Source organism: Ovis canadensis, chromosome 26 (genome assembly GCF_042477335.2).
Source record: "Ovis canadensis isolate MfBH-ARS-UI-01 breed Bighorn chromosome 26, ARS-UI_OviCan_v2, whole genome shotgun sequence".
Taxonomy (NCBI): domain Eukaryota; kingdom Metazoa; phylum Chordata; class Mammalia; order Artiodactyla; family Bovidae; genus Ovis; species Ovis canadensis.
In genome coordinates, this window is record NC_091270.1 from 22347295 (window position 1) to 22374781 (window position 27487).

Below are 27487 nucleotides of genomic sequence, written 5' to 3' on the forward strand. Positions count from 1 at the left end.
GCAGCCCACTAGGCTCCCCTGTCCATGGGATTCTCCAGGCAAGAACACTGGAGTGGGTTGCCATTTCCTTCTCCAATGCATGAAAGTGAAAAGTGAAAGTGAAGTTGCTCAGTCATGTCCGACTCTTAGCGACCCCATGGATTGCAGCCTACCAGGCTCCTCCGCCCATGGGATTTTCCAGGCAAGAGTACTGGAGTGGGGTGCCATTGCCAAACAGACCTATTAGCTCCAAAAAGCTGGAGGAAGGTGAGCTCTCTATTACATTCATTGTTAAACAGCCTCCAGGAATACCAGAAACTGTATTTTTTCCCCTTTGACCATGTGTGAACGAAAGGTCTGTTTCTTGGGTGGGTAATTATGGTAGCACAAGTTTTAAAGTGAAGTGGAAAGTGATCTCAGTCCAGGCTCACAGAGGAGGAGTATATTGTCAAGGGCAGAGCAAGGTCACCAAAGGCAAGGGCATGTTTTTTACATTCTTTGCAATTTCACGTTCCATATAAAAAGGACGCAGGCTTGCTATATGGAATGACAGTCATCCTCACGCCTGGGGTTTCTGCCCTGAAGTCTCCACCCCAGCAGGAATGGGGCCACTTTTCCCACTAAGAGGAGCAGCTCAAAACTGCTGCATCAGGCAAAGTGCCCAGGACACTCCCTTTGGGCACGTCTGTGGGGCCTCACCCCACGTGCGAGGAAGCAGGTGCCCCTGGGTCCAGAGAAGAGCGGCTCACCTCTGTGAGGGTGAAGGGTCAGTGCAGGAGGGAGAGGTCTGGGCAGGTCTGTGTTCATGCCTCTGGCTCTCTGGAATGTGCTAGAAAGTCTCTCAGTGAGCATGTAGATTTGTAGGTAAGTCTCCTCTAAGCAGCAAAGCATGTTTCTGGTCAACTGATGCGTGGACCACAGCGGGGCACGGCTGCAGGTGGGCTAGGTCGGCCCCGGGCCTGCCCTGGATCTCTGCGCTCTGAGGCCTCCCCTCCCACGTCGGGTGAAAGCATCTGGACACTAGGTTCATAGCACAGTGTGGTTTGGAAATTAAACCAGAAGAGGTGAGGGGTGAAAATCCTTTGTAAAGTCCTTCTATAGGATAAAAAGAGAGACTCAAATAACAGACCTGGGCTGCTGCAGGCCCCTAGATCCAGTTTAAAAGGTTTTTCAACTTGCTCTAGAGACTGCAGACAGCAGGGTCCAGAAAATGGACAGAAATGTCTGTCAACCTCTTGTTTTAAGAGTCTGCAGGTGGCCGTGATCAAGGCCTCACACAGAACCAGCCTGCAGGCCGACTGAAGAGGTCAGTGCCAAGTGTCCCCTGGGCCAGTGTAGGCAGCCGGTGACACACAACTCAGCAATGGGAAAGAAGCCTGGAATTTCAAGGGGAATCACACACACACACACACACTCACATGCACACATATTCACACACACACCCCTGCACACAGATCTGTGCATGTATACCCACACTCACACATATACCTGGGCACACGTGTGCGTGCACACACACACACACACACCTGGAGCACACAGATATGGGAGCCTGTATACCCACATGCACACGCACACACATCTGCGCACACCCTGAACTTACATTTTTCTGTTGACTAGTAGCAGGGCTGTGGCAACCCACTCCAGTACTCTTGCCTGGAAAATCCCATGGACGGAGGAGCCTGGTAGGCTGCAGTCCATGGGGTCGCTAAAAGTTGGACACGACTGAGCGACTTCACTTTCACGCGTTGGAGAAGGAAATGGCAACCCACTCCAGTATTCTTGCCTGGAGAATCTCAGGGATGGGGGAGCCTGGTGGGCTGCCATCTATGGGGTCACACAGAGTTGGACACGACTGAAGCGACTTAGCAGTAGCAGGGCTGAGACATCTCTCATGGAAATCTGTTTCCACGCAGCTGGATTAGGGCTAGTCTACTTTCTGGGCCGCCGCTCAACCCAGGGAGCTTTCAGGGCTCAACCTTTAGGTTCAGTTGAGTTTGCCTGTCTCAGCTGTGCTGGCAAGAGGGGTCCTTTCCAGGGCCTGTGTTTGCGGGGGGCGGGGGGCGGGGTGGGAAGGGGTCTCCTCTCTGGCCAGACCTGTGTCCCTTCTTCCCTGTTGATCATTCTCTGGGTCCTAGTGACCCCAGAGTTGCTGATCACCAAGAAGAAAGCACACTGTCTCCGTGGAGGAGCGCAGGAGACCCTTGGAGTGATGTGTGGTCTGGAGGGTATGACAAAAGGGAGGGGGAGCCAGCCAAGACCCCAGCACTCCTGTCCTGGCCCATCCAGAGGGACTTTCAGGAGTTCTAGGACTCTGTCCCACCTGGCTCTCCGGGTTGTGTGGATGTGCCTTTGTTCCGGTAGGGGGAAAGGACAGGACATAGTTTATTCAGCAGTTTAATTTATAAAATAAGTATTGTCACCTGTCACAGGAGCCGCTGTCTGTGCACTTCCCAGAGCGCAGGAATATTTGGGGCACTGGGTTTCCTCCAGGGAAAGTGACTCACCTCCAGCCGTGGTGGGACTCGGCTTCCTGCCATCATCAATGCTGGGACGCAGCTCTAAGAAAATCGTGGCCTCCAATTGTCTAAGGCTGCAAACCTCAGGCCCTGTTGCTTCTCCTACAGCATCTCGCTCCTTCTCCTTGTGACGGGCTGCCAAGGGCCCCGGGAGAGGGGCTTCCCACACCCCCGCCCAGGATACCGCGTTTCTGGGGGTCTGTCTAATCTCTGCACTCAGCTCTGTGCAGAGAGGCAGGCGGTCCCGCCCGGAGCAGCCCCAGCCCTCGGCCCTTGTTCCAGGGGACCGGTCCCTGCGGGGCCACCACGAGGGGAGGCTCGGATCTCCTCTTGGTCAACAGAAACGCGCCCCACGACCACACCCCCGGAGGCTGGAGCAGAACAGACCCGGGGAGACCTCCCTGACGGCGGGACCGCGGTCCAGACAAGTCTGTGGCCTTCAGACCTGACCTCGGGAATCCATCATGTCCCTCAGCCGTCTGAAATGTTTCCTCGAGGTCCTGACCTACAAGAGGTTTCGGCAAGTTGGAAAACGGAGACTCGAACAGTCAGAGCGCTGGCTTTGAGCTACTGAGAAGGTCCTGCGCCGGAAGGAGCCGGCGGCCCTGGAGCCCGCCCTGCCGTGCGCGCCACGAGGCGGCGCCGGAGAAGGGCCCGGGCGGCTCCAGGCTCCGGGCGTCAGGCGGGACCGGACTCCTCCTGCGCGCGAGTCTGCACAGAGCCGGGCAGACGGCCTGTGAGCCGAGACGCAGGTGCGCACTGCCGCGGCGGCGTGAGCGCCGGGCGGAGCTCGAGAGCCGCGGTCCTCCTTTGAAAAGTGCGAGAGGCGGGCGCTGTCCATGCGGGGCCGGGCGGGGGGCCGGGCGGGGGGCCGGGCGGGGGGCCGGGCGGGGGGCCGGGCGGGGAGCCGGGCGGGGTGCCGGGCGGGGAGCCGGGCGGGGGGCCGGGCGGGGGGCCGGGCGGGGGGCCGGGCGGGGGGCCGGGCGGGGAGCCGGGCGGGGAGCCGGGCGGGGTGCGCGCGGAGCCGGACGGGCGCCCCGGGCGCGGGGCCCACACACCGCGGGGCTGCACGGACGCCCCGGGCGCGGGGCCCACACACCGCGCGCCTCCCGGCAGCGCTCAGCTCCCCCTCCTCTTCTTGGTGCAGCGGAGCCGGGCTGTTCACTGGGAAGAGCAGAGAGCAGGAGAGGACTCGCAGACTCACACCCAAACCCACGGGGACGACCGGGTTCCGGGGAGCAGGCCCCGCCAGCAGCCCTGCGCTCCGCTCCCGGGACGGGCGCGCCCGGACCTGCTCCCCTGCTGACCTGGGGGCTCGCGGCGTCCTCCTCACACGACGGCGCCTGAGGGACGGGGCTGGGGGCGGAGGTGACCCTGCGGCTGAAGGGGCTTCAAATGCGCACAAACCTAAGTTCTGTTCAGTTCAGTTCAGTCGCTCAGTCGTGTCTGACTCTTTGCGACCCCATGAATCGCAGCACACCAGGCCTCCCTGTCCATCACCATCTCCGGAGTTCACTCAGACTCACGTCCATCGAGTCAGTGATGCCATCCAGCCATCTCATCCTCTGTCGTCCGCTTCTCCTCCTGCCCCCAATCCCTCCCAGCATCAGAGTCTTTGCCAATGAGTCAACTCTTCGCATGAGGTGGCCAAAGTACTGGAGCTTCAGCTTTAGCATCATTCCTTCCAAAGGAATCCCAGGGTTGATTTCCTTCAGAATGGACTGGTTGGATCTCAGGAATCCCAATATTCCTATTTCCTAGCTTTGGTATTTCTCAACATTTTACAAATTTTTTCAGCTCTGTACTTTCATGTCTTTATTTCTCTCTTCCTTTTCTTTTTTCTTTTTTTGACTGAAATGGGAAGTGTTTACTCTTTAACTTTTGTTTATGTATTCATTTATTTTTCAGTTGGCCTGGCGTTACAACGTTGTTAGTCTCTGCTGTACAGCACAGTGAGTCAGCTGCATGAATACACGGATCCCTTCTTTCCTGGATTTCCTTCCTACTGAGGTCACCGCAGAGCATTTTCCCTTTCTTTTCTTTTTGCTAGATGTTTTGAAGCAAATCCAGGGTACCGTGTCATCTCACTGCTCAGCCCTTCAGTGAGCTTCTTTAGCTGATTAGGCCCCTTCTCTTCCAGCATAACTGCCTCATTGCTGGCACCCTAATCAAGTCAATAACAAGCTCTGATATGACCTAGTCCATATTCAAACTTATCTGGCCCTCTCAAAAATGTTTTCTTGCAACCGGTCTCTTTGATACAGAATCCAATCAAGGCCCACCATTGGTTGTTTTGCCTCTTTTCTCTCTATAATGACAATCCCTTCTCAGGCCACTGTTTTTGTAAAAAAAAAAAAAAATTGTTTTTCCTGTGCAGCATCTTCTGTTCTGACCTCGACTTATTGCTTCCTTGAGCAGTTGTTTTACTTGTTTCTCTAACTTTTGCATTTCCTGGGAATTGTTAGTTAGATGTAGAAACTTGATTAGTTTCGGGTTCAACTGCTGGTGAGCCCTGAGGGAACTCAGGAAGGAAACAAGAAATACCCACTATCTAGTAGCCATCAGACTGCAGCCACCCCTGATGGTGCAGCTTGAGGAAACTCAGGATGAGAAAACACAGGATCCTGGCCCCAGAGGCCTGAGGAATGATTTCAGTGAGTCCAGACTTACATCTTCCCATACCTAGAAAAGTGCTAAATTCCTTAACTGGGGATATCTGTTTTACTTTTATTAACAGTAACCTTTTGTTCTCACTACGTGTTGTTATTGCAAAAATTCCTATATATCCTGGCATATATGCTGGGTTCACCATTTCCTTTTCCAAAGAGTTTTATCTGAGAGGTTCTCTCCCTAAAAATGCCGGCCGAATAAACATAATTCTCAACTTTTAGGTTGTGCATTTTTTTTCAGTACACATGCTTTTGGCCAGAATATTTCTTGGGTGGTGGTGTGCGCTTCTCTGAATCACAGTAGGCGGTCCATGAACTTACAGTCTTGTAAGCTTACAGTGAGGACAAGGTTGATCACTGAGTTCAGTTGGTCTCAGCCTTAATTTTATATCATCAAATTTCCTGCCAGGCTTTCCGGTGGATGTTTTAAAGCCATCCATTGACATTGTTTTAGTTCCATGATTTCATTCAGGGGTGCAAAATGGTGATTTTCCAATTCTATTATCCATTCTTCATTTATTAGCTGGAATTGTCTATAAATATTTCACTCATATAATGGTTGTTTTTTTGATTGCAGCCATGAAATTAAAAGACGCTTACTCCTTGGAAGGAGAGTTATGACCAACCTAGACAGCATATTCAAAAGCAGAGACATTACTTTGTCAACAAAGGTCCGTCTAGTCAAGGCTATGGTTTTTCCAGTAGTCATGTATGGATGTGAGAGTTGGACTATAAAGAGGGCTGAGCACAGAAGAATTGATGCTTTTGAACTGTGGTGTTGGAGAAGACTCTTGAGAGTCCTTTGGACTGCAAGGAGATCCATCCAGGCCATCCTAAGGGAAATCGGTCCTGGGTGTTCATTGGAAGGACTGATGTTGAAGCTGAAACTCCAGTATTTTGGCCACCTGATGTGAAGAGCCGACTCATTAGAAAAGACCCTGATGCTGGGCAAGATTGAAGGCAGGAGGAGAAGGGGATGACAGAGGATGAGATGGTTGGATGGCATCACCGACTCAATGGACATGAGTTTGGGTGGACTCTGGGAGTTGGTGATGGACATGGAGACCTGGCGTGCTGCGATTCATGGGGTTGAAAAGAGTCGGACACGACTGAGCGACTGAACTGAGCTGAATGGTTTTTTACCCTAAAATATAGTTTCTACAAGAGGGGCAGAATAAATGCTTAATCTTTTCTCTTCTATACCAGTTTCCAGAGTGATAAGTTTGCACCTTAACAAACTCCAAGTATAAATAATGTTTTTTAAGTATCAGTACTACCTCATGGATTTTTCTATATTTGGTGTTTAAAATATAATTTACTGTTATATTTTAGTGTATTTAACATGTTTATATATTTTATATATTTAATCAGTGGTAGTCACAGTTCTCTACCAGGATGGAAAGTGCTCCATCCTAGCCTAGGGAGTCCCCCTCAGATTGGAGCCAGTGTTTCCTGGACACTCACCAGCCTTTGGTGGCTTCTCTGCTATCTAGCACAACGAGATACTCCAGACTCATCTTGTCCATCTCAGGCTCTGTGCTTGGAAGCTGCTGCTTCTGTGAGACATCCTGGTTCCTTCTAGTGGGAAAGGTAATGACCCATGGCCTGGGTGCTAGGGGTGCTCATTGCTACTTCATTGTCTCTGCATTTTAGGGATGGGGCTGAGAAATATACACTTGTTAAGAGGGGGAAAGTCAGGATTTTATACTAATACATCCAATTCAAATTTAAGGCTATAGGATTTTAATATAAGCTTTTAATTTTATATGAATCTTCTCTTACGTCAAAACTCTTGGTTCTGATGTTTTTCATCCTCCCCTCAACCTGACTTTCATCTTGAGAAGCTTCAGATGGACACACAGGCAAGATTAGTACAGCGCATACCGTTCACCCTCCCTCTGGATTCACCAGTTGTAATTGCTTTGCAAATTTAATTTGCTTTGAGTGATTACAGAGGAAGTTGCCAGCTTTGTGACATTTCAGCCAGCCCTAAATGCTTCAGCTCTGACCTCCTAGGAACAGGCCATTCTTAGCAAAATGTCAGTGCAGGAAACAACACAGATGCAAATCTCGTAGACACTGCTTTGAGCCGTGGGCACGCACTGGTCCTGGTGTGTTCAGGTGACTTTGGCTTTTCCATTGGACAACAGTCATGTCTTGCATCTTCAAAATATATGTTCTATACTCTGCATACATTTTACACAAATATACATGTATTTTGTGAAAACGAAATTCTTCCAAAGTACTTCTAACTGGAAGCCACTGCCTTTCACTGCTCCTCTGAATGACATGCTTACCCCTCTTATTTTCACTTATCAACTTTAAACACCATCTGTTGTCTCCTAAGCCACAAGGACTTAGCTGATACTACCCACTCCCCTAACCACTGGACCACCAGGGAATTCCCCCACGTTTTTATACTGCTTGACTTGTATGTATGCTTGCGACTGATCCAAGTGGAATGTGGACTTGCTCTTGCCAGATGAAGGAGAGGACAGCATGTGCATCATCAGGAGTTGTAAGAAATTTATTGGAAAAAGGGGAAGGCAACCCTTTCTCTCCCATCAGTGGGTGTCTACAGGCCTCGTGGTGCAGAAATGACAAGGCAGGGGCAGTGGTCCTGGAGAATGCTTCTGTAAGTGATTGTAAGTAGACCATGTGACTGTGCTGGAGCTAGAAATGGTCCTCCAGGGACCAGCTATTAGGCCTCCTGACTCGGGATACTTTTACGGTGCTAATGAAAGTTCTCAAATGCTAAGGTTAACCAACCCACAGCCCACTGTCCCGGCCCAGGGAGGAGCAGGGGCAGCAGTTCTGGGCTCAGCAGATGGACAGGCTGCTGAGATCACTGGGTCTGGGATGAGCTTCTGCTACGAATGAGGGGGGCCTGAGGCTGGGTCATCACGTGCTCTCGGTCTCACCTGGACCCCCTGCATCGCTCACCTGTAGATCTGGTGATAAATCAGAGTGGAGGTGGCACGGCTCACAGCCTCGTCAGCATCCCCCAGTCCCGTACTCGATGGGCTTTGCTGCCTAGCCTGTCTGCCCTTTCGAACTCTTCCAAAAGGAGACACACAACTCATTCCGGTCTCAAGGACGTATGCTTCACAAAATCCTTTTATTAAAACAACGGTTACAAAGACTTCACATGGCTCCTGAGTCCTCTCTGCCGTCGCTCCCAGCTCAGAGTCAACGGATGCAGCACTTGGCTTTGCCCTTGTAGCAGGTGCCTTCAATCCTGTTGTAGAGGGGGCAGGGTGATAGGTTGCAGGTCCCCCCTTTCCTGGCACATATGTAGCTGTCAGACCGCTTGCCGAGAGCCGTAAGCTGGCCGGCACCTGAGACAAGGGAAAAGCAACCGTGTCAGACTCCTGGCTTGCGGCCACAGGGATTTCAGGGGAAAGCAGGACAGACAGCCGTTTGCAAAGCACATCACAGGGGTTTCCCTTGCAAGAGCTTCACACCAAGCTGACCTGTGGAGCTGCTCGTGAAACACGGCACCTGAAGAGCCCCCTCAAAGCTGGTGGGTTGGTGTCTCCACCCTTAGCAAGCCCTCATTTTTGGCATTATCTTTGAAGCTTCAGTACATTATAGGCCCAAAAGGAATAGCAACATATCTCATCAGAGTGCTTTGGTTACGTTCCTTATTCTAGAGTGTGTCTGTGTGATTTTTAGCAAAGCACTCAAACATTCTGAACCCCAGTTCTCAAAATTAAGGAGACTAGATTATGCGATCTCATTCATTTTCAAGATTCTGAGGCTGGTCATCTTTCTTTTGTTGGGGAAATAGCACTTTTATGGTTACTTTTTTTAAATTTAAACTTTTGATTTTATATTGGAGTATAGCTGATTAAAAATATTGTGATAATTTCAGGTGGACAGCAAAGGTGCACACCCATACATATACATGTATCCATTCTCCCCCAAATGCTCCTGCCATCCAGGCTGGCGAGTAACATTGGGCAGACTTCCATGTGCTATACAGTACGTCCTTGTCCTTGACGTATAGCATTTATATATACCATTTTATATATAGCAGTGTGTACATGTCCATCCCATTATGGCTGCATTTTTTCCTAACTAAATGACAGAGGAGTTGAGATTAAATGTTCTCATTATCTAATCAGTCAATGGTTCTATTATGTTAAAAGATGCAGAAAAATATTGGAAAAAATTCAACATTGATTCATGATTTTAAAAAAGAAAGAACTCCTACCAAATAAGGAGCTGGAGGAAACTCCTTAACCTGATAACGAGTGCTTACAGAAGCCTGCAGCACAGTGTGCACTTCATGGTCGAGCACTGAAAACATCCCTCGAGACCGGCAAGCAGACGAGCATTGCTGCCATTTCATCATCACCCCGCACTGTGCTGGAGGTGCTAGCCAGGGGAATGAGACAAGGAAGAAAGAGACAAAAGGTGCAAGCGCTGGAACGGAAGACACGAAACTGTCTCTATTTGCAGATATTATGATTAGACGTAGGCAGTCTAAAAGGAATTAACGGGAAAGCTTAGCAAATTTGCTGTCCATGAGATCACTACACAAAAAGAATAAGAATTTTACTCCTGCAATCAACAGGAAAAAAAAATAAAAGCACCTTATAGAAGAGCATAAAACATACTTGGTTACAAATCTAAAAAATAATGTGCAATATCTCTATCTGTAAAGAATATAGTTTTTTTTTTTAATTTAAAGAGGCCCTAAATAAGTAGAAATGCTATGCTTAAGCATTGGAGCATTAATTATTTTTAAAATGTTAATTTTCCCCCAATTAAGCTGCTGTGCTAGCCCAAAACCATGACAATCCCAGGAGATTCTTTCAGTGACACTTGATGAGCTGATTTTAAAATTTTTGTGGCAATTCAAAGGACCAAGAGTAGCTAAAGCAGTCTTAGCAAAGAAGGCAGGAGAACTTGCTTTACTGGATTTTGAGACTAATTATAGAGCCACTGTAATTAGACCAGATGGTGAGGATACAAACCTACCAATGGACTAGGGCAGAGAAATACACAAATAGAATAGCGGGAGACGCCCGAGGAGGTCCCTGCAGACACTGAAAGCTGAACAACAGTCGCTCAGCATAAGAGGGGAGGAAATGGTCTCCTCCGTGCTTGGTTCTGGAACAATTAAATATTCATAATGGAAAAAATAAACCTTTTACCGTTAGTCACACCACACGTGCACATTAAAAATCACTGCCAGATGGTTATAGACCTAGATGTGAAAGGACAACCAATAAGCCCTCAGAAGACACACTGAACACGCTTCATGCCTTTGGGCTAGAAAAAGACTTCTTAAGGCATCACAGCAGTAACCCTAAAGGAAAAAATACGACATGCTTAACCACCTTAAAATAATGTGGAAAATTCAGAGAGTGAAAAACTAAGGCACAGGGTGAGGGAAGATATTTGCCATGCTTACAACTGACAAGGCTGCTATGTAGGATATATAAAGACTACTCCAGATTACAGGGCCTCTCCTCCGACCAGCCTCCACACCCAGGAGACCACTCACTTACAGGAGCCATGTCTGGGGCACCCCTGGTGGTCCAGTGGTTAAGAATCTGCATTGCAATGCAAGGGACATGGGTTTGATCCCCGGCCCAGGAAGACCCCACATGCCTCAGAGCAGCTGAGCCCCAAAGCCACACTCCTGAGCCTGTGCTCTGGAGCGTGGGATCCGCAGCTACCGAAGCCCACATTCCAGAAAGCCCGGGCTCATCCCCCACAGGAGAAGCCACCACAGCAAGAAGCCTGCACACGCAGCAACGAGCAGCCGCGCTGCAGAGCTAGAGAAGGTCCTCACATCAGTGAAGACCCAGCACAGCCAAAATGAACAAGTAGATCCTCACCAAGAAGAAGAAGCCATGTTTGATTCTGTGACTCTCTGGTTTGAAAGCCTCTGGGGCCCACCTGAACACAGATGGGGTCTCCTGCTGCCTCAGGCCTGACTGACCTGTGCTTCCCTACATCCCTGACCCCTCTCCTGACCCCTCACCCTGGTCCCAGGACGCTTTGTGCAGTGTTGGAGCTGATGGCCTGGGTTTGAGTCCCTGCTCAGTCTGTTACCAATCATGTGACTGTAGCCAAGTTATTAAGCCACAGAATGGGGGTGATGATTCTTCCTCCCCACAGCGGAGCTGGGAGGACTGGAGTGAGAGTGAGAGCTCTGTTTGTTGTTGTTGTTGTTTTAATTTATCTGGACGTCTGGGCTTTCAAGGGGATCCCCTGGTTGCTTAGATGGTAAAGAGTCTGCCTGCAATGTAGGAGACCGGGGTACAATCCTGGTGGGGGAAGATCCCCTGGAGAAGGAAATGGCACCTTACTCCAGTATTCTCACCTGGGAAATCCTATGGATGGAGGAGCCTGGCAGGCTACATGGGGTAATCCATGAGGTCACAAGGAGTTGGACATGACTGAGTGGCTCGCCTACCTACTTGGCTTTCATACCAGCTCTCCTTCCCATGTGGCTTGTCCTTGCCGTCTCTCGTTTTGATAGAGGCAAAGTGAAGAGACAAAGTAGGTAATTAAATAGTTAATCCCAGCAGGGGATTGCAAGTAGAAAAATATGGGAGACCCCTATAAGTTAATGATCACTGGAGAGAGCAGGTTTGCTTAACCACAAAACCCAGCAGGCTTGCTTAGCAACAAAACCGAGCAACAGAGGCACGAGGCAAGCCTCAAGGCAGCAAAACAAGGGTGGCATGAGAGCCACAGCCTGCGCAGTGAGCTCAGCAAGTCAGTAGCCCAGGACATGCTCTCTGCACACATGATAAAGCTAATTTGTGGACCTAGCTTGAGCAGGAAGGGACGAGAAAACGCCCCTGCTCAACCTGGAGGAGGAGCAATGTTGGAAGCATGATGTCCACCTAAGAAAGTCGAAGAAGTTCTTCCCCTTCCTCCTCACTTTTCCATTGTTTATAAAAGAAGCCAGTAAGGTTTTGAGGTGCAGCACCCCATTGCCTGCCCACTTTTATACCTCACAAATGTCGTATCCTAATAAATCACTTCTATCACTTTGCCTCTCATTGAATTCTTTTCTGGGCTGAGATATAAAGAACTTTGGTACCGGAGCTCTTCAGAAACACCCCCGGCCAAAAATAACTCCGAACAGTTTCACTTTCACTGGTTTAGTTAATTGGGGCTGAAAATCCAGATTCCCACCTCAGCCAGGCAGATAACACAGCTCTGTGAAATGGGCTGAGGGAGGCAGTAGGGACTGCTGGGGTCTGCGGCGTCCTGAGGAGCGCATCCTGTGTGGCGGCAGCGGCACTCTTTAGCGCAGCTCACTGTTGCCAGGCAGGAATCTGCCACATGTGCTGTGTCTTTAAGGAAGAGAACACGTACACACTGCTGTATTTGATGTGGATAACCAAAAGGGCTTCCTGGTGGCTCAGCACGTAAAGGATCTGCCTGCAATACAGGAGGCACAGGAAACCTAGGTTCAACCCCTGGGTCAAGATCCCCTGGAGGAGGGCATGGCAACCCACTCTAGTATTCTTGCCTGGAGAATCCCATGGACAGAGGAGCCTGGCGGGCTACACTCCATGGAGTCGCAGAGACAGACTTTGACTGAAGCCACTGAGAACGCAACCAAAAGGACCTACCGAATAGCACAGGGAACTCTGCTCAGTATTATGTAACAAGCTAAACTGGAAAAGATTTTGAAAAAAGAGTAGATACATGTGTATGTACAACTGAATTATGTTGCTGTACCCTTGAACATGACACATTTTTAATCAAGTATACTCCAATATAAAATTAAAAGTTAAATAAAATTTTAAAACTTTTTAAAGAAGTTAAAAATCTGATTTTTGTGTGTGACATATCCTGACTTTTAATTGGGAGAGAGTTAAAAGAAATATTATTTTGAAAATTCCATGAACTCAAAAATGACTTTCATCATTCCCTCACTTCTCAGCTTCCTCAGCAAAGCCTTTCCGGCCCCTTGAGACCCCCTCTGCTCTCATCGTCATGTGTTCCCCTGGCACTGTGCCCTTAACAGCATTTCACAGCACAGCTCTCTTTAGCTAAGCAATTCTGTTGGCTTGTGCTCTGCTTCTCAAATGTGCGGCCACGGATTCCGGGGCTGCTCCCCGACGCGGCCCCTCATCCTGGGCAATGCCTGCCTGCAGCAGCTCTTCCCTGGATACTCCTTGAACAGCGAGGACACAGCCTCAGCCTTTCTCAGCACCTCTGCTGGCCTCCAGCTTCTGCAGGGACCTGGGTGGCCTTGCCACTGTGACATTCCATGTTCACACAAAGACTATCTGTGTAAGCTAACAGTGGGCGACACAGGCCTTTTTCTCTGACCGGGAGGAAAACTGCTCAACACCAAGTCTTAGGATCTCCTGCAGTGACCACAAAGCGCTGGTTCCCCGGGGCCTCACGGGCCTCGACTCCTCACCTGTGAAATGACCCGGTCTGAGGGCTCTTCTAGAAAAGGAGTAAATTGACCCTGCAGGGGTTCAGGGTGGCTGAGCAGTGCCGCCTCCCTCCCTGCACTAGCTCCAGGCCTCCAGCATCGGGGCAGCCTGCTGGCAGGGTGGGTATTGCAGGGGCGGCTGCTGCAGCTGCAACAACCAGTACACAGCAACGAGGACACAACCACAAGGAGCGGAAGCAACCCAGCTGGCGCCTGTGCGCAGGGAACCTCGACCCTGGGGACAGGCTGGGGACCCCAGTGTGTTCTGATGCAGGAAACACCTAGGCTCTTCCTCCCCTCCAGACGTTTCTACATTCCCTAGAAAACGTGATGTCGAGCTTGCCTTCCCTGCAGCCCCTTTTCCAGGTGTGAGCATCTCAAGGCTCAGAGAGGGTGCTCAACCTGCAGGGACCCTGCAGCTCAGGCACCCCCTAGCTCCAGCCCAGAGGTGGGGAGGACCCCACTCCGCCCCTTCTAGAAGAGGAGTTGGGCTCAGCGAGCAGTCCTGAGGGGCCCCATCCTGAGGCCCTCTTTACTGCTGCTTCTGTGCAGTCAGGGCTTGCCTTTCATTCAAGGGCAGTATCTAAGCCGGTCCAGTTTACGCTGGGCCCTCCATCATATCAGCTGCCATTTCTGTAAGAAGTGATTAGTAAGTTCAGTTCCTCCTGCGTGCCCCCGGGAACACTCTTTTTCGAGGCTTTGGATGAGATGCTTGTAATCCTACTTAGATGTCACAGACTGAAAACAACTCTTCATGTTAATATAGTGGCTTTCAAACATTCTGAGTGTGAACTGAGCTGTGGTAAGAGGCTTTGCACGGCTGCTCATGAACACACGTGCTGTGAGATGAGTACGATAACAGCAGGACACTGCATGGATTTCTCTGCCTCCCTTAAGGGTCCCGACTGGAAACATTAAAGCTCTGCATTGGAATACTTCGGAACCCAGCTGTCCGAGGGGAGCCCTGAGGAACCCCTGGAGTAAATGAGGCCCAAATGCACAACGAGGTGCTGCCCTGGAGGAAAGCATAGCGGGGCTTGCAGAGAATTCCGGAGCCTAACGCTCTTAGAGCCCTCTGCCGCAGCCCACTCACTCTGCCAACGAGGAAACTAAAAGCCAGAAGAGGTGACTTGCTGGGGATGACCTGGGAGTGAGTGGCGGGGCTGGGATAAACTGTGTTCTTGACTCTTCTGGCAGGCAGGGGCTCGCCTTCTCTTACACCAGGGGCATTGCTGCTTTGACCCCGAGGAACTGGCATCCCCTGGCCTGACACAGAGCTCCCCTGTGGTGCACTGGGGAATGGGCCACCCTGGAGGATGTGAGCGGATTTCTCAAGGAAGGTGGATCCCTGAGTGCCTGCACACGGGTGAGTCAAAGACTCTGGCGGAACTGGTCTTGTGGGCAGGGCAGGTGGCACCTGCTTGCAGGAGAACAGCTGGGAGGACCCGCCCCGGGCCCTGGTGAGAGACGGGGTGCACCTCTGGGCTGGCTGGGACGCTGCGCCTCTCGGGGGTAAGGGGGCATCTTGCAGATGGGGGTAGGGGTCCCCTTCACAGAGGATACTTTCTGGATGCCCAAGACAGAGACAGGGCTGGGGGTGTGGGGGCTGCCTGCCACCTGACATCCCCGCCAAGGGCAGAAGGAAGGGAGCCCTGAGGGAGAGATGAGAGAGAGACTGGAGTCCGGCCCTCCTGCCGCTCAGCTGCCCTCAGGCTCCTGGGAGAACTAGCCCGGGGAGGCTCTAGGCAGGCGGGTGCACTCCTCGCACTCGGGATGGCCTGGACCCCTCGGTCGGACCGCCCCGCGCCATCTGCCCCCGACAGGCCGCTCTGCCCCGGAGAGGCCTTCCTGCTGCCCCGGGCTCAGGTTGCAGAGGCGGCCAACCTCAGACGCGGCCCCGAGTTCCAGCCCCAGGCGCTGCAGGGTCCCAGCTCACCTGGGCCCAGCTGGGAGAGGAGCAGGCCGAGGGCCAGCAGCAGCAGGCGGAGGACCCTCATGGTGGCGGCAGGTGGCCGGAGCCCCAAGGAGGGAGGCTCAGGGGAGGCCGGGCTCCAAAGGCTCCAGAGGCTCCAGAGGCGGCAGGGTCACCGCCTTTATGGGCTGGAGGATTGCACAACCGCACACACCGACGTGAAGGGCGGCGTCCAACGCCAGGGAGAGATTCTAATAAATAACCTTTCACATCAAGCCCTGAGTCGTCGGGGAGTCACGTGGACGCCCGTCTCCCTCAGGCTGCAGCTAGATCCGGCGCTGGGCCTGCAGGCCTGGAGGCGGCTCCTCCTCTCTGCTCTGTCCTAGGTCCCCGAGGAGCCGCTCAGATGGAGTTCCCGGGATGGGAGTGCACGCTGGAACCCCTCCCGCCAGAGGCTCTGGGAGCAGGAGAGGTGGCCCCAGGGGCACTGAGCCAGGTGGCTGCCCTGCTGGCAGCCTGTGTCAGGCCTTTAGCTGAGCTGCACTCTCCACGCTGTGCCCCGGACTTCACCCTTGTCCCTCACAAAAGCCCTGCTGTTGCCTTTTCTCCAACCATTAGGGATGGAATTTTCTTCTGGCCCATGGTTGACTAATACTAGTCTTTCTAGTTTCTGGCTGGTGTTGCTTTTTTTTAATCAAAATATCTCTCAAATCTTTTATAATCTATGAGCTTCTTCTGACAAACTTTTTTTTTTTTTTTTTTTGGTCAAGACAAATTTTTTGGAGCAGTTTTAAGTGCACAGGAAATTTAGGGGAAGGGACAGACAGTTCATCGTATTCAAACATTTATCCTTTCACTCACTGATTCAAGTGTGTATGTTTGGTTCCTGTTGTGCGCTGGGTGATGGTTGGGGTCTTGGGGTGCAGTGAGGAAACAAGATTTATGTTGGTTTCCTGCAAAAGTCTAGCTGAGGAGATGGAAGAGCAGACAGGCCGTTGCCATGGCACTGGATAGGTGCTCTGATTGGCAGCAAGCGAGGACCCGGGAACAAGGCTGCGATCTGAGGGAGTGTGTGTGAGTTTGGCTTTGCTTTCCTCCTTAGGCAATAGGGAGATCTCGGAAGATTTCAAACAGGAGAAATACACAAGCCAGTTGCCATTTTAGAAACCACCTCAGGGAAGTGTGTGTGGAGAAAGGCAAGACTGGACTTGGGAGGCCAAGGGAGGAGCTGGTGGAGCAATGAGGGTCTTAACTAAGGTTGTGAAGGGGGAAGAAAGGAGACATGGATTCAAGGGATGTTAAGAAGGAAAAGTGCCCCAGACATGGGAGACAGATTGAGCTAGATTCCTGGCTCCACCTAAGTAAAAGGTGATGCCCCGGACCAAGGTAGCATAACCAGGAGCAGGAGGTGATTCAGGGAAATGGTGGTGAGTTGCATAAACATTTCCGCGGAAGGAGTATCTCGGTTTCGGTTTCCCGAGATGCAGAATGTGAGCCCAGATCATGACTGAAGGTGGAGAGCTGGGAAAGTAAAGAGTGGGGGAGGCGACTGGGTGAGAAGGAAGCGGACGTGCGCCTCCAGCCCGAGGTTCCCTTCCTGGTCAGCGGCAGGGCTCCAGGCTCCCACTTTCTCTGTGGAGCCACCGGGCCTGGCACCGCAGCCGGGACAACCTCTTGGCTGGAGCTGTCCCATCTGTGAACCGGGGAGATTCAGACAGAGCCCGTCATGTCGGCACAGCTGGCGTTTGGGGTGTTTACACGGATCAGGGGAGGGACTGGGGTGCACCTGTGTGCGGCGCTCCTGAGAGTAAGAACAGCCACTTTCACTGACAGCTCACGGGCCCCAGGCCAGCCCACGGGCCCTGCGCGCCTACTGAGCGTGGAGCGCTCTGCAGCAGAGACGGAATGGACTGCATTTCAACGATATTCATGACATAACCACCATGTGCTGAGCACCGCAGCAGGGCTGGCGGCACCTGTGGGTGAGCCTCTCTCTTGTTTCCCAGCCACCTGCTCTGAGAAGTCATCCCTGACCTCTCCTCTTCCTAAAAGTGGCTGTTACTTCTGGGCTGCCCCTTTTACAGCCTCCTTCCTGTCGAGTTCTTGGCATGCTGGCTGCTTCCCCCGACATCAGTGAGGTCTGAGGGAGGGGCCGCATGGAGACCCCCATCATCTCCCCTCCCAGGAGGGTCTGGTGTCGGTATAGATGACCAGTTGCTGGAGGAAATGAATGAAATGAGTGCTGCCATGGACTGAATGGTGTCCCCCAGTTGCCCATGTTGAAGCCCTGTGTTTGGAGGTGGGGCCTTTAAGGAGGTAATTAAGGCTGAAAGAAGTCACATGGCCCCATCCCTGTAGTCTTATAAGCAGAGGAAGAGCTTCACTGCTCTCTTTGCCACACGAGCACACGGTGAGAAAGTTGCCTCCAGAACCACGAGACGAGAGCTTCTGCCCTTCAAGCTCCCAGCCTGTGTGTTTTGTTACAGCAGCCATCCTGACTAATACATGTGTCTGCACCTTGGTTAACTCTCCGTCTCCTAGGACCCCAGAACTCCCTGGATTCCACTCCTGAGAGCTCCCCAAACTCTTGGCACCCCAGCGATGGCCCTTCTCTAGATGCCACAGCCCATGTTTGTCAAAGGATTTCAATCTGAAATGGAACCGGAAGATATAAAATGGAAAATCTCATGCACATGCCCTCAGAAAAATAAAACTTCAGGACTAGAAACAGAGTTTCTGTAAATGCCTGGTTTACAGAAAAGTGATAATATTACAGTTTTCTTAAATGAGAGGGCCTTGGTCATAGGTTGCCTCATATCAGCCTTGGAAGGTTTGCTTATGGTTCCAGAGGTGAGAAAAAGAAATGACCTGGGTTAGGCTCATCTGAGCTTTGTTTGCCTGCCTGGGCTTTCAGGCCTGGTCTCTGTACTTCTTTCAATTGATTTTTATTTTAATAGACTAACTGGACTTTCCCTTCTTTACATTTCCTGGCCATAAACATGGCCTACCCCACACCTTTTATTGACTCACCTATGGCTTCTACAGTTTGTGTGCCCTGATGCAATTACGGCTGTTCCTGAATAAACTCATCTTTTTGACAATTTTGAGCTCGCCTTGGTTTACCTCTTCATGTGGTCCACGGTAGCTATTTCCACTCCACTCTGCTGTGTCTGAAAACAGACTCAAGGCCTTGTTTATAGTTTGGGGCCTCGTTAGGAGGGCCTGCATCCCTCAATGCGTTCCGGGGGCGGCGATCATTAACATTCTTTGCCTGAGAAAGCTCGGGTCAGGGTCTATTCAGGGAGAAACTTCAGTTTTAAGCACATTTGTGTGGGGTAAAAGAAAAAGGAGATCTGCGTGTGTGCACATCCACATATGGAATCGCAGGGGAGAGCCCGGAGACTCACAGAGAGTCACCAGCTGGAAGCAGTCTTTGTGAGAGGGGCAGGGGTTTGGAGGGACAGGCCGGGGAGAAACCCTCCGTGTTCCCGCGGCAGGTTTGCGTCCTGGTTATTCAGTCAGTGGAGCTCACGTGGTGGTCAGGGGTGGCACGTGCCCCGGAACTCCCCGCACTTGACCATTCTCTCCCTGGCGCCTGAACTTGGCCACAGCCAGCTGGGTCCTGTCCTCGCCTGCTGGTCTCCAGGGCATGTCCGCCTCATGGGCCACATGGCCGGCCACTTCCCGGAGGCAGGAGTTGTTTGCATCAGGTGTTGATCACACCTCCCGGATGAAGAGGAGGGGGCCTCCTGAATTAGGCCTCAGGTGCCACTGGGTGTGGATGACCTCAGGTGTCCCAGGCCACCTGCCACCCTCACATTCCCATCTAGCAAAAGAAGGCGGTGAATTCTATGGGGTTTTTTAGGGGTCAGTTTCCAAACGAGGCAGCCCATCAGAATCACCAGGGACACCGTCACGAAATAACTCCTGCTTGAAATTTGCCAGCAGTGAAACTCTAGAATATGTCTTTTATTTTGGGCTGTGCTGCACAACTTTGAAGGATTGTAATTCCCTGACCAGGGGCAGAACCCTTGCCTTGGCAGTGAAAGCACCGAGTCCTAACCACTGGACGCCAAGGAATTCCCTGGAATCTGTCTTTTCAACACAAAAAAGACTCAGGCAATGCCCTGTGCTCTGTGCACAGAAGGAAGATCTTCCTGCAGGCCTTGTGGCCTCCAGACTTCCCGCCGGGCTGGCAAAGTGAAGGCAGCGTTTGCTCTAAAGTTGTGGACTCACTGGGCCTCCGGTTTGGCTACTGGATAGGGGAGGGCCCAGTGCGGGCATCAGGATGGGAGGCAGGTCGTCCTGGCCCACCCACAGGCCCCCCGCCCCCACCCAGATCCACCTGCAGATTTCACCATCCGACTTCCTTGCAAAGTGCTCAGAACTAAAGCAGGTTTTATCTTTTAACAGCATCGACAGTGAATGTGTCAGAAAGATAATGGAGCAGCTGTCTTAGCAGGAGAAAAGGGGGCGCACTGCCCCCAGCACCCCGTCCCCACACACCCGCCTCCCCGTTTACTGAGCCCATGGAAGGCCAGGGTGGGTACTAACCCTGGGTGCTGGCTCCTCTGTGAATCATCACACGCCCACAGTCAGTGCCCTGGCTCTGAGCCAAACCTTTTTCTCCTTATTTAACAAATATCACAGTGTCTGCCTGTGCCAGACGTTATGCCTGAGCATAAGGAACACCTTGCTGGGCCTGACAGCCCTCATATTATGTGTTGCTTATTCGTAGACAGAGATGGAAAAGCGACCAAATTCTTGTTATTTGAATATATATGTCCAAATTCCTTGTGTACCACCTGCTTGTTATCCAGGAACTTTCTCATCATGGGAAACTGCTTGTATTTTCTCCAGACAGATGCTGCTGGGTGCTCACTGCCATTCAAGAAAACCAAGAGGCCTCTCCAGCAGGGGCCCAACCAGAGTCCTCACCAAGTCCCTTCCTGGGCCTTGGTTTCTTGCTTATTAAGAATGAGTTTATAAAATAGAAAACAAATTTATGGTTACCAAAGAGGAAAGAGGGAAGAATGAATTAAGAGTTTGAAATTAACATATATAAACTACTATATATAATAGATAACCAACAAGGACCTACTGTATAGTACAAGGAACTATACTTAATATTATACAATAACCTATAAGAGAATGTAAGAATGATTATCTATTATATATAACTACATATGTAAATATAATTGACTCACTTTACTGTACAACACTGTCAATCTACTATATACCAATAAACATTTTTTAAAGGAATGAGTTTATAAGATAGATACACAGGGCCCTTCTGTATAGCACAGAAAGCTATGTTCAATATCTTATAATAACCTATAATGGAAAAGAATCTGAAAAAGAATATAGATATACATATGCATATGGGGCTTCCCAGGTGGCACAGTGGTAAAGAGTCCACCTGCTAATATAGCCCCAGGAGAGCGAGTTTCCCTCCCTGGGTCGGGAAGATCCCCTGGAGGAGGAAAATGGCCACCAACTCCAGTGCTCTTGCCTGGAGAACCCCACAGACAGAGCAGCCTGGCCGGCTACAGTCCATGGGGTCCCCGAGCTGGACACCACTGAGTGAGCACACACGGGGCACCCCCCACACACGCATTTAAAACGGAATCACTGCTTGCTGGGGTCCAGCCCCGGTGGATCCAGGGAATTCGAAGGGTGGACGGCGTCGGCGTGGAAAGACTTGTTTATTTATTAATGAAAGATTAGATTAAGAAACTATAGTGTAGTAAGAAGATTAAGTGGAGGAAGAGGGCTGAATAGCTTGGTTTACGCGGAAGGCCAATAAAATTCCAGACAAGGAATTTGCACCATCTATGTTGGGCCACCAGCGCCCGCTTGAATATCTAAGGGTGCCTCGCCTTAAGCTCCCTTTCTCGCGGGTCTTAACAGCCAGGGCAAGTAAGTAGACCTGGCGAGCCTCTGAGCTCCAGGTGGAGATTCAGCCTGAAGTTAAAGTAAAGAGCAGAGAGAGGGAAAGGGAGAGAAGAAGAAAGAGAGAGAGAGACACGGGGGGAGCCAGAGTCCCAAGAAACCAGGCCGGGAGATTAGTTAGAGAAGCTGGTCCAAGTAGCTGGCCCCTGGCCCCTGGCCCCCTGGCCCCAGAAGCTGGCCCCATCCTTTATTGTTCAGAAGGCCTTTTATACTTTTGATAAAACACAGAGATCAATGGGTAACACAAGATTATGTAGCGTTCGCAGCTCAGGCTCTTTCTATACATCATTTGGTATACAAAAGGTCTCAGGTGATTTACATTATCTTCTGGCCAAGAGGCTTGTTAACACTTTTTGGCTCTCTTCCTTAATGAATGTTAATCTTGTTTCCCCTGAAGTGTTTTTCTTTAATCTACATCTCCTTAAAGCATTAACATTAAAGTTACATCTCTATAGAACAAAGGTGCAGTGGGATATAACAAAGAAGGTACTTAACTCAAAGATCTAATGTTGCTAACACAAGGTCTACTACTTGTTTTTCTAACTATATCTACAACTAAAGGATGTGAAAATTTGGCAGCAAATATTGACTCAACAAATGAAACCTTTAATCAGTCCTAAAAAGATTTTGACTCCTCGGAAGCTCCTACATTCCTAGGATGTTTTAAGCTTCCTGTGCCTCCTGCGGTCAGGAGGCCTCAAACAATCACATGCGCAGCTGTAGGAGTCCTGCAGGCAGGCTAGAAAGCCATCAGAGGGTTTTTTGGATTGAAACACTCTTTCAAATGCAGAAGACTAAAGCCCTGAATTGACTTTTTCCAGAAAATGTCAGAAGAGTGGAAAAGCAGAGCACAAAAGCCGGCAGATTTTTGTTGGGGTACATGCTTAGGAATTTCCAGAGGGGTCCCTGAAGTCTGAGCACGCCTTGCGTATGTCAGCTTCCTTCCTCATGACCTTGTCACGGGCGGGATTCCTCACACTGGCTCCCGGCAACTGCTGTTTTAGAGAAATGAAAATGGAGTCTTGTTCGGGCTTCAGAAGCAGGAGAGCAGGCCTCCGACTGGTGTCTGGTCTGCCTGGACTCCATGCCTGCTCGCAAACACCCCAACTGTCGTCAGCAAGTCGGGCAGCACATTTGCTAAGAGAGGGTTGTGAGTCTTGGAATTTTCTCAAGCCCTTGGAGACCTGTCCAGCCCCCGGGGTCCAGAAAAAAACTCACAAGATGAAACAAACAGCCTTGTAAAGGTTAAAGTTAAGCCAGAGCTGCATTTTTGTGGGCGAACAGATGATGGTATCAGTGGGAGGCCTGGGATTAGGTGGCTCAGACTGTAAAGCGTCTGTCTACAATGCTGGAGACCCGGGTTCGACCCCTGGGTTGGGAAGATCCCTTGGAGAAGGAAATGGCAATCCACTCCAGTACTATTGCCTGGAAAATCGCATGGACAGAGGAGCCTGGTAGGCTACAGTCCATGGGGTCGTAAAGAGTCGGACGTGACTGAGCGACTTCACGTTCAGTTCCCAAAACTGCGATCTGAAGTCTCGCCCTTGCGGTGGATGCACCACGGCATTCTGAGTCCACTGAGGTTTTCCTCCAGGCAGCCCTGATGTTTCCTCTTCCCTCCTCAGAGCTTGTGTTTCCAGAAACGCTCGATGGGATGGTTGGACCTGGCATCCCCATGCCACCCTCCCGTTCCTGACCAGGGGGACGTTTGGAAATTTCTGGGGAAATTTCTGGTTTTTTCCTAACCAAGGTGAGGTGCCCATGGCATCTGGTACGCAGAGGCCGAAAGGATGGCTGAGCATCTGGGCATCATCCGGTGCAGGAAACAGCCCTCTGGACCAAGGACCGTCCTCCCAAAGGGCCCGCGGTGCCGAGGCTGAGAACCTGGGTGAGAGATTGTCAGGCCTTCCTGCCCCACTGCTTATCATCCTGCTCCTGTTGTTGCTATGACCACATCACCTGCCGTGGGCCTGGGTTCCAGGAACGAGTATTTATCGTGAAATCAGTGGAACAAACTGGTATGCTGTGGGCTTGATCTTATCAAAGATAATTGGCAGGAGAGCGGACCACGATCGGGTTACTCATCAGGCCACAACTGCGGAGCTTCTAGTCCCGGGCGGGGCGGGGCGGTGATCCAGTCCTGCAGTCTGACACCCGCGGGCGGTGAGCGCGGGAAACAGGGTCTGCGCAGGACCGATCGAGAAACCGGCCCCGGATGCCCCGCTCTGCTCCGAAGTTCTGAGTCATCACCAGTTTCACAAGCAATCGTGGGGGGAAGCACTCCAGGGCGGGCACACACTGCGTTCACAAGAAGCCTTTCTGTTAAGAATAAATGTGCCCTAAATTACTCTTTAATAGCCAACACCATTTTGAGTTGTTGGAGGTTTCAGTGTCCCAGTGCACTTGGATCTAAATATCCCTGGTCCCTTACGGGGTGCTCCGTTCCTCCCACTGGGTGACTGCTTGTCTGCTGTGTGTCTGGGACCCTCTTGCTCTGGGGTTGGCCATGGTAGACGTGCTGGTCTCTCCACGGGCACCGTCACCCTGTCCCTTCACACGTGGGCCTAGGTCAGCTTGCCACCGTGGAGAGCTAGTGGGAGATCTGGGGCCCGAAGTCTGGAGACTGTGACTCTAGGAAGATGGGGGCCCTTCTCGGACTCCCATGAATGAGGCCTCTCCCACCTCCAGGTGCAGGCTTGCAAAGGATCTGAGGCTGGGGTCATGGGCTACAGCCCAGCTGGGGACACCCCTGCAGGGCCCGCTGTTTGGACAGGTGCTGACTCTCTCTGATTCAACTCGGAAGATTCAAGGACTGCAGGGTCCTTGATGCTAGAACTTTTACTTCAGTGGATGAGGGGGAGATGGACAAGAAATACAAACAGTGCACACACGTGTATTAGTGTATAAACAAATCAGCTCATGAGCAAAAGGAGGCAGCAGAAAGGATGAGGGGGTAGTTCAGAGGGCGGGGGGGGGGGGGGGAGAAAGTGTCTGAGGAGGGAGCCTGAGGCCTGCACAGGATGAGGCGGCAGCTCTGTGCGTGCCTGGGGGCAAGAGTCCTCTTGTTACTAGTTCCCAGTGAGGCACGCACTCCCACAGGCGGGTACACACAGGTGCTCACACATGCCAGCAAGTGCACACACACACCACACACACACACACACCACACACACACACACACACACACCCCACACACACACCACACACACACACCACACAGACACACACCACACACACACACACCACACACACACACACACCACACACACACCACACAGATACGCACCACACATTTTATAAGAGGTAGAAATAAAATTGTCCAGACTGTTATCCCTTGACTCTTGCCAGTACAATTCAGCCAGTGTTTTCTGAGCTCCCGCGGTGCGCCTGAGAGTTGGTCACTGAACAAAAGCATCTCAGGAGCAGGAACGCGGTTTCAGAAACAGCTCTGCTACTTCTCCGCCTTCAGGTGAAGGACGCGCCAGCAGACCTCAGATTTGCTGATGGCTTAAAAGGCTACATCAAGGTCAAATGAACTATGTGATTTAGAAAACTTTGCTTAGCCAAAAAAAAAACCAAAAAAAAAAAAACAGAAGCCAAATCCAGAAAACATGTCTTATGAACTTTATGCAGGCACGTGGAAAAGCAAAATGATGACATAGTTTGAAATTTTCTTTTTAAAGAAGGTAAAAAGAGCAGAAGCCTAGAAACTCTCGAGAGAGGTTATTTAGTGAAGAAATCTGCCTTGTACTCTGGAATCATGTATGTTTGCTTATGTATATGGTCCTCAGATCAGAGAAACAAGTCAACCTGACATCACTTTCCAGAGTTAATAATGGCATTTTTCTTACATTAAATGAATGATTCCTCTTTCCTCAATGGCCATGAGTCGCACTCTCCCTTTCAGCTCCCTGAGAGGGGACGCTGGCCTGTCCAAAGTGGCAGAAGGACCCACTCCTTCCTCCTCTCTGAAAGGAGGTGGGGTCTCTCTCCCTTCAGGAAAATCTGCATTATTTCACTAGAGATGCAGCCTCATCCAGACCAGTGTGGTAAATCTGAGATGATGATTTTTACAATCTGAGGATCTCAAAGATCATGAACAGCTGTCTCTGCATGTGAATCACAGGAAGAGTACTGTCGAAAACGTTTAATCAGTGACACTTCACTTTTCTCTGAGTTAAAAACAATTTTAGTCACAGTATTTTACAACTGCCCATTGACCAGCCAGAACTGCTTATTCCTGGTCAGGCAATGTTCTCAATGACCTTAACACTTTCAGGTGATAAAGTCATGAGACCAAAGGGCAGAGAGGAAAGTTAGACACTCGCAAGACAGAGTTCTGCAGACCCTGACGGCATGCGCCACAAGTTACCTGCCCAGCAGCAAACAGGGATCACTGGACAGCTTCCGATGGAGGCAGAATGCTCACATTCTAAATCCCTTCAAAGAAGATCCATATGCAGGAAGTGCAGACCCAGAGTCTGTTTCTTTCATGGAAGAATAATCTGCATGAAACCATTGCTTGTTGGAACTGAGGAAGGGGTGAAGACAAAATCTAAAAACATAGAGTCATTTCCTTCGTTTTGTATAACAGCTAAACATAGATTCTGAGTTAGCTGAAGAGTTTGTTTTTAACATTCCTTCTTTCGTTTCTGTGGCTGTCCAGGTGAGACTGTTTTGCCTCATTAAGAGTCACTGAAGCAAAGCACAGAAATAGTGTAGATATTATACGCAGTGCTGCCTGCCGGCGGCAGCGTCACCAGCCTGGTTTGGTGGTAGCAAGCGAACGGCAGACTTTAACTCGAGGAGACAGTTCTCTCAGCATGTTCACAGGCCTTTCCTATGCGGCGATCCGTGTCACGCCTGTGATTTCTGTTAAGTATCCATTAAGGAAGGACAGAAAGACCAAACAGAACAGCGACTGTCTGTGTTCAGTGCCTGTAAGCTCACCTCCAATGGACAATGTATGTGGTTCATTTTCCTTTTTATTCTGTGTGGTTTGTTCCACACAGATTATGTTTATTGAAATGAAATGATTGTTGATTCTAATAATAAAAATAGGACTAATAATTTGTACATCTTTAAAAAATGCACAGGCTGGCATACACAAACATAATAAAAGTTTTCACCAGGAAACATCTGGGAAGCGTTGCTCTGAAGGATGTGGTTGCGTGGGGTGGGGGAGAGGTGAGGTGAGATGATGGGCAGAACCCCAGTTCTGACCACAAGGGAGATGGGGTGAGAGTTGCCAGCTCTGTGTGCATATTTTGACCAACCTGAGTTTCTTTCTGGGATTTAGATTTGTTTTCTCTGAAACGGCTTTCTCTTTTAAAAGAGTGTAGTGGTTAAAAAAACAAAAGCAAAAACAACCTGGGATCCCTGGCAGGATGCCTGGAAGGACCACTTGCACAAGCCGAGTAGCTGCCGGGCCTGGGAGGTCCAGGCGCAGGACGGGGCGAGCTGCCGCCCTCTAGTGGTCAGACAGAAACTTGCGCGCACTCCACCTGCCGGAGTTAGCCTTTGTCTTAAGAAAACTGCCTGCCCCCGCTTTTATTTTACAATGTTCTTTTTTTAAAAAAACGTTTTTAGTTTTTAAATTATTTTTGGAGTATAGTTGATTTATAATGTTGTGTTAGCCTCAGGAGTATAGCAAAGTGAATCGGTTATACATATACATATCTCCACTATTAGATTCCTTCCTCTATAGGCCATCATATTGAGGAGAGTTAGCCTGTAGAGCTCCCTGTGCTGCGCAGCAGGTTCTTATTAGTTATCTATTTTCCACAGAGTAGTGTGTATGTGTGTATGTAGTGTGTATACGTAGTGTGTAGTTTGTATATGTAGTGTGTAGTGTGTATATGTTAGTCCCAATCTCCTAGACCGTCCCTCCCTCACCCCCATGACAGCCTCGTAACCATAAGCTTATCTTCCACATCTGTGACTCTTTCCGTTTTGTAAATAAGTTCATTTGTACTCTTTCTTAGACTCCATTCCTTTTGATAAACATGAAAGCCCCACACTTACAGTCCTCCCC

At 50.5% G+C, this 27487-nt stretch overlaps 1 protein-coding gene and 1 long non-coding RNA gene across 3 annotated transcripts in view; one reads left to right on the forward strand and one right to left on the reverse strand.

Annotated features, from left to right (window-relative positions):
• The first annotated feature begins 3139 nt into the window (after nt 1-3139).
• LOC138430993 (uncharacterized) lies at nt 3140-6364 on the forward strand. Of its 2 annotated transcripts, none has more exons than XR_011253484.1 (3): nt 3140-3247; nt 4404-4505; nt 5742-6364. It is a non-coding gene; the product is annotated as an uncharacterized lncRNA (long non-coding RNA). The 2 variants fall into 2 exon arrangements; XR_011253483.1 differs by having other exon boundaries at nt 3197-3312.
• A 1890-nt stretch (nt 6365-8254) lies between these two features.
• DEFB1 (defensin beta 1) overlaps nt 8255-27487 on the reverse strand; it is a 39649-nt gene continuing 20416 nt past the window's right edge. Inside the window, exon 4 of the mRNA XM_069572825.1 lies at nt 8255-8502. Within this exon, the coding sequence (XP_069428926.1) occupies nt 8354-8502 (149 nt within the window). The 3' untranslated portion in view covers nt 8255-8353. The remainder of the gene's footprint in view (nt 8503-27487) is intronic.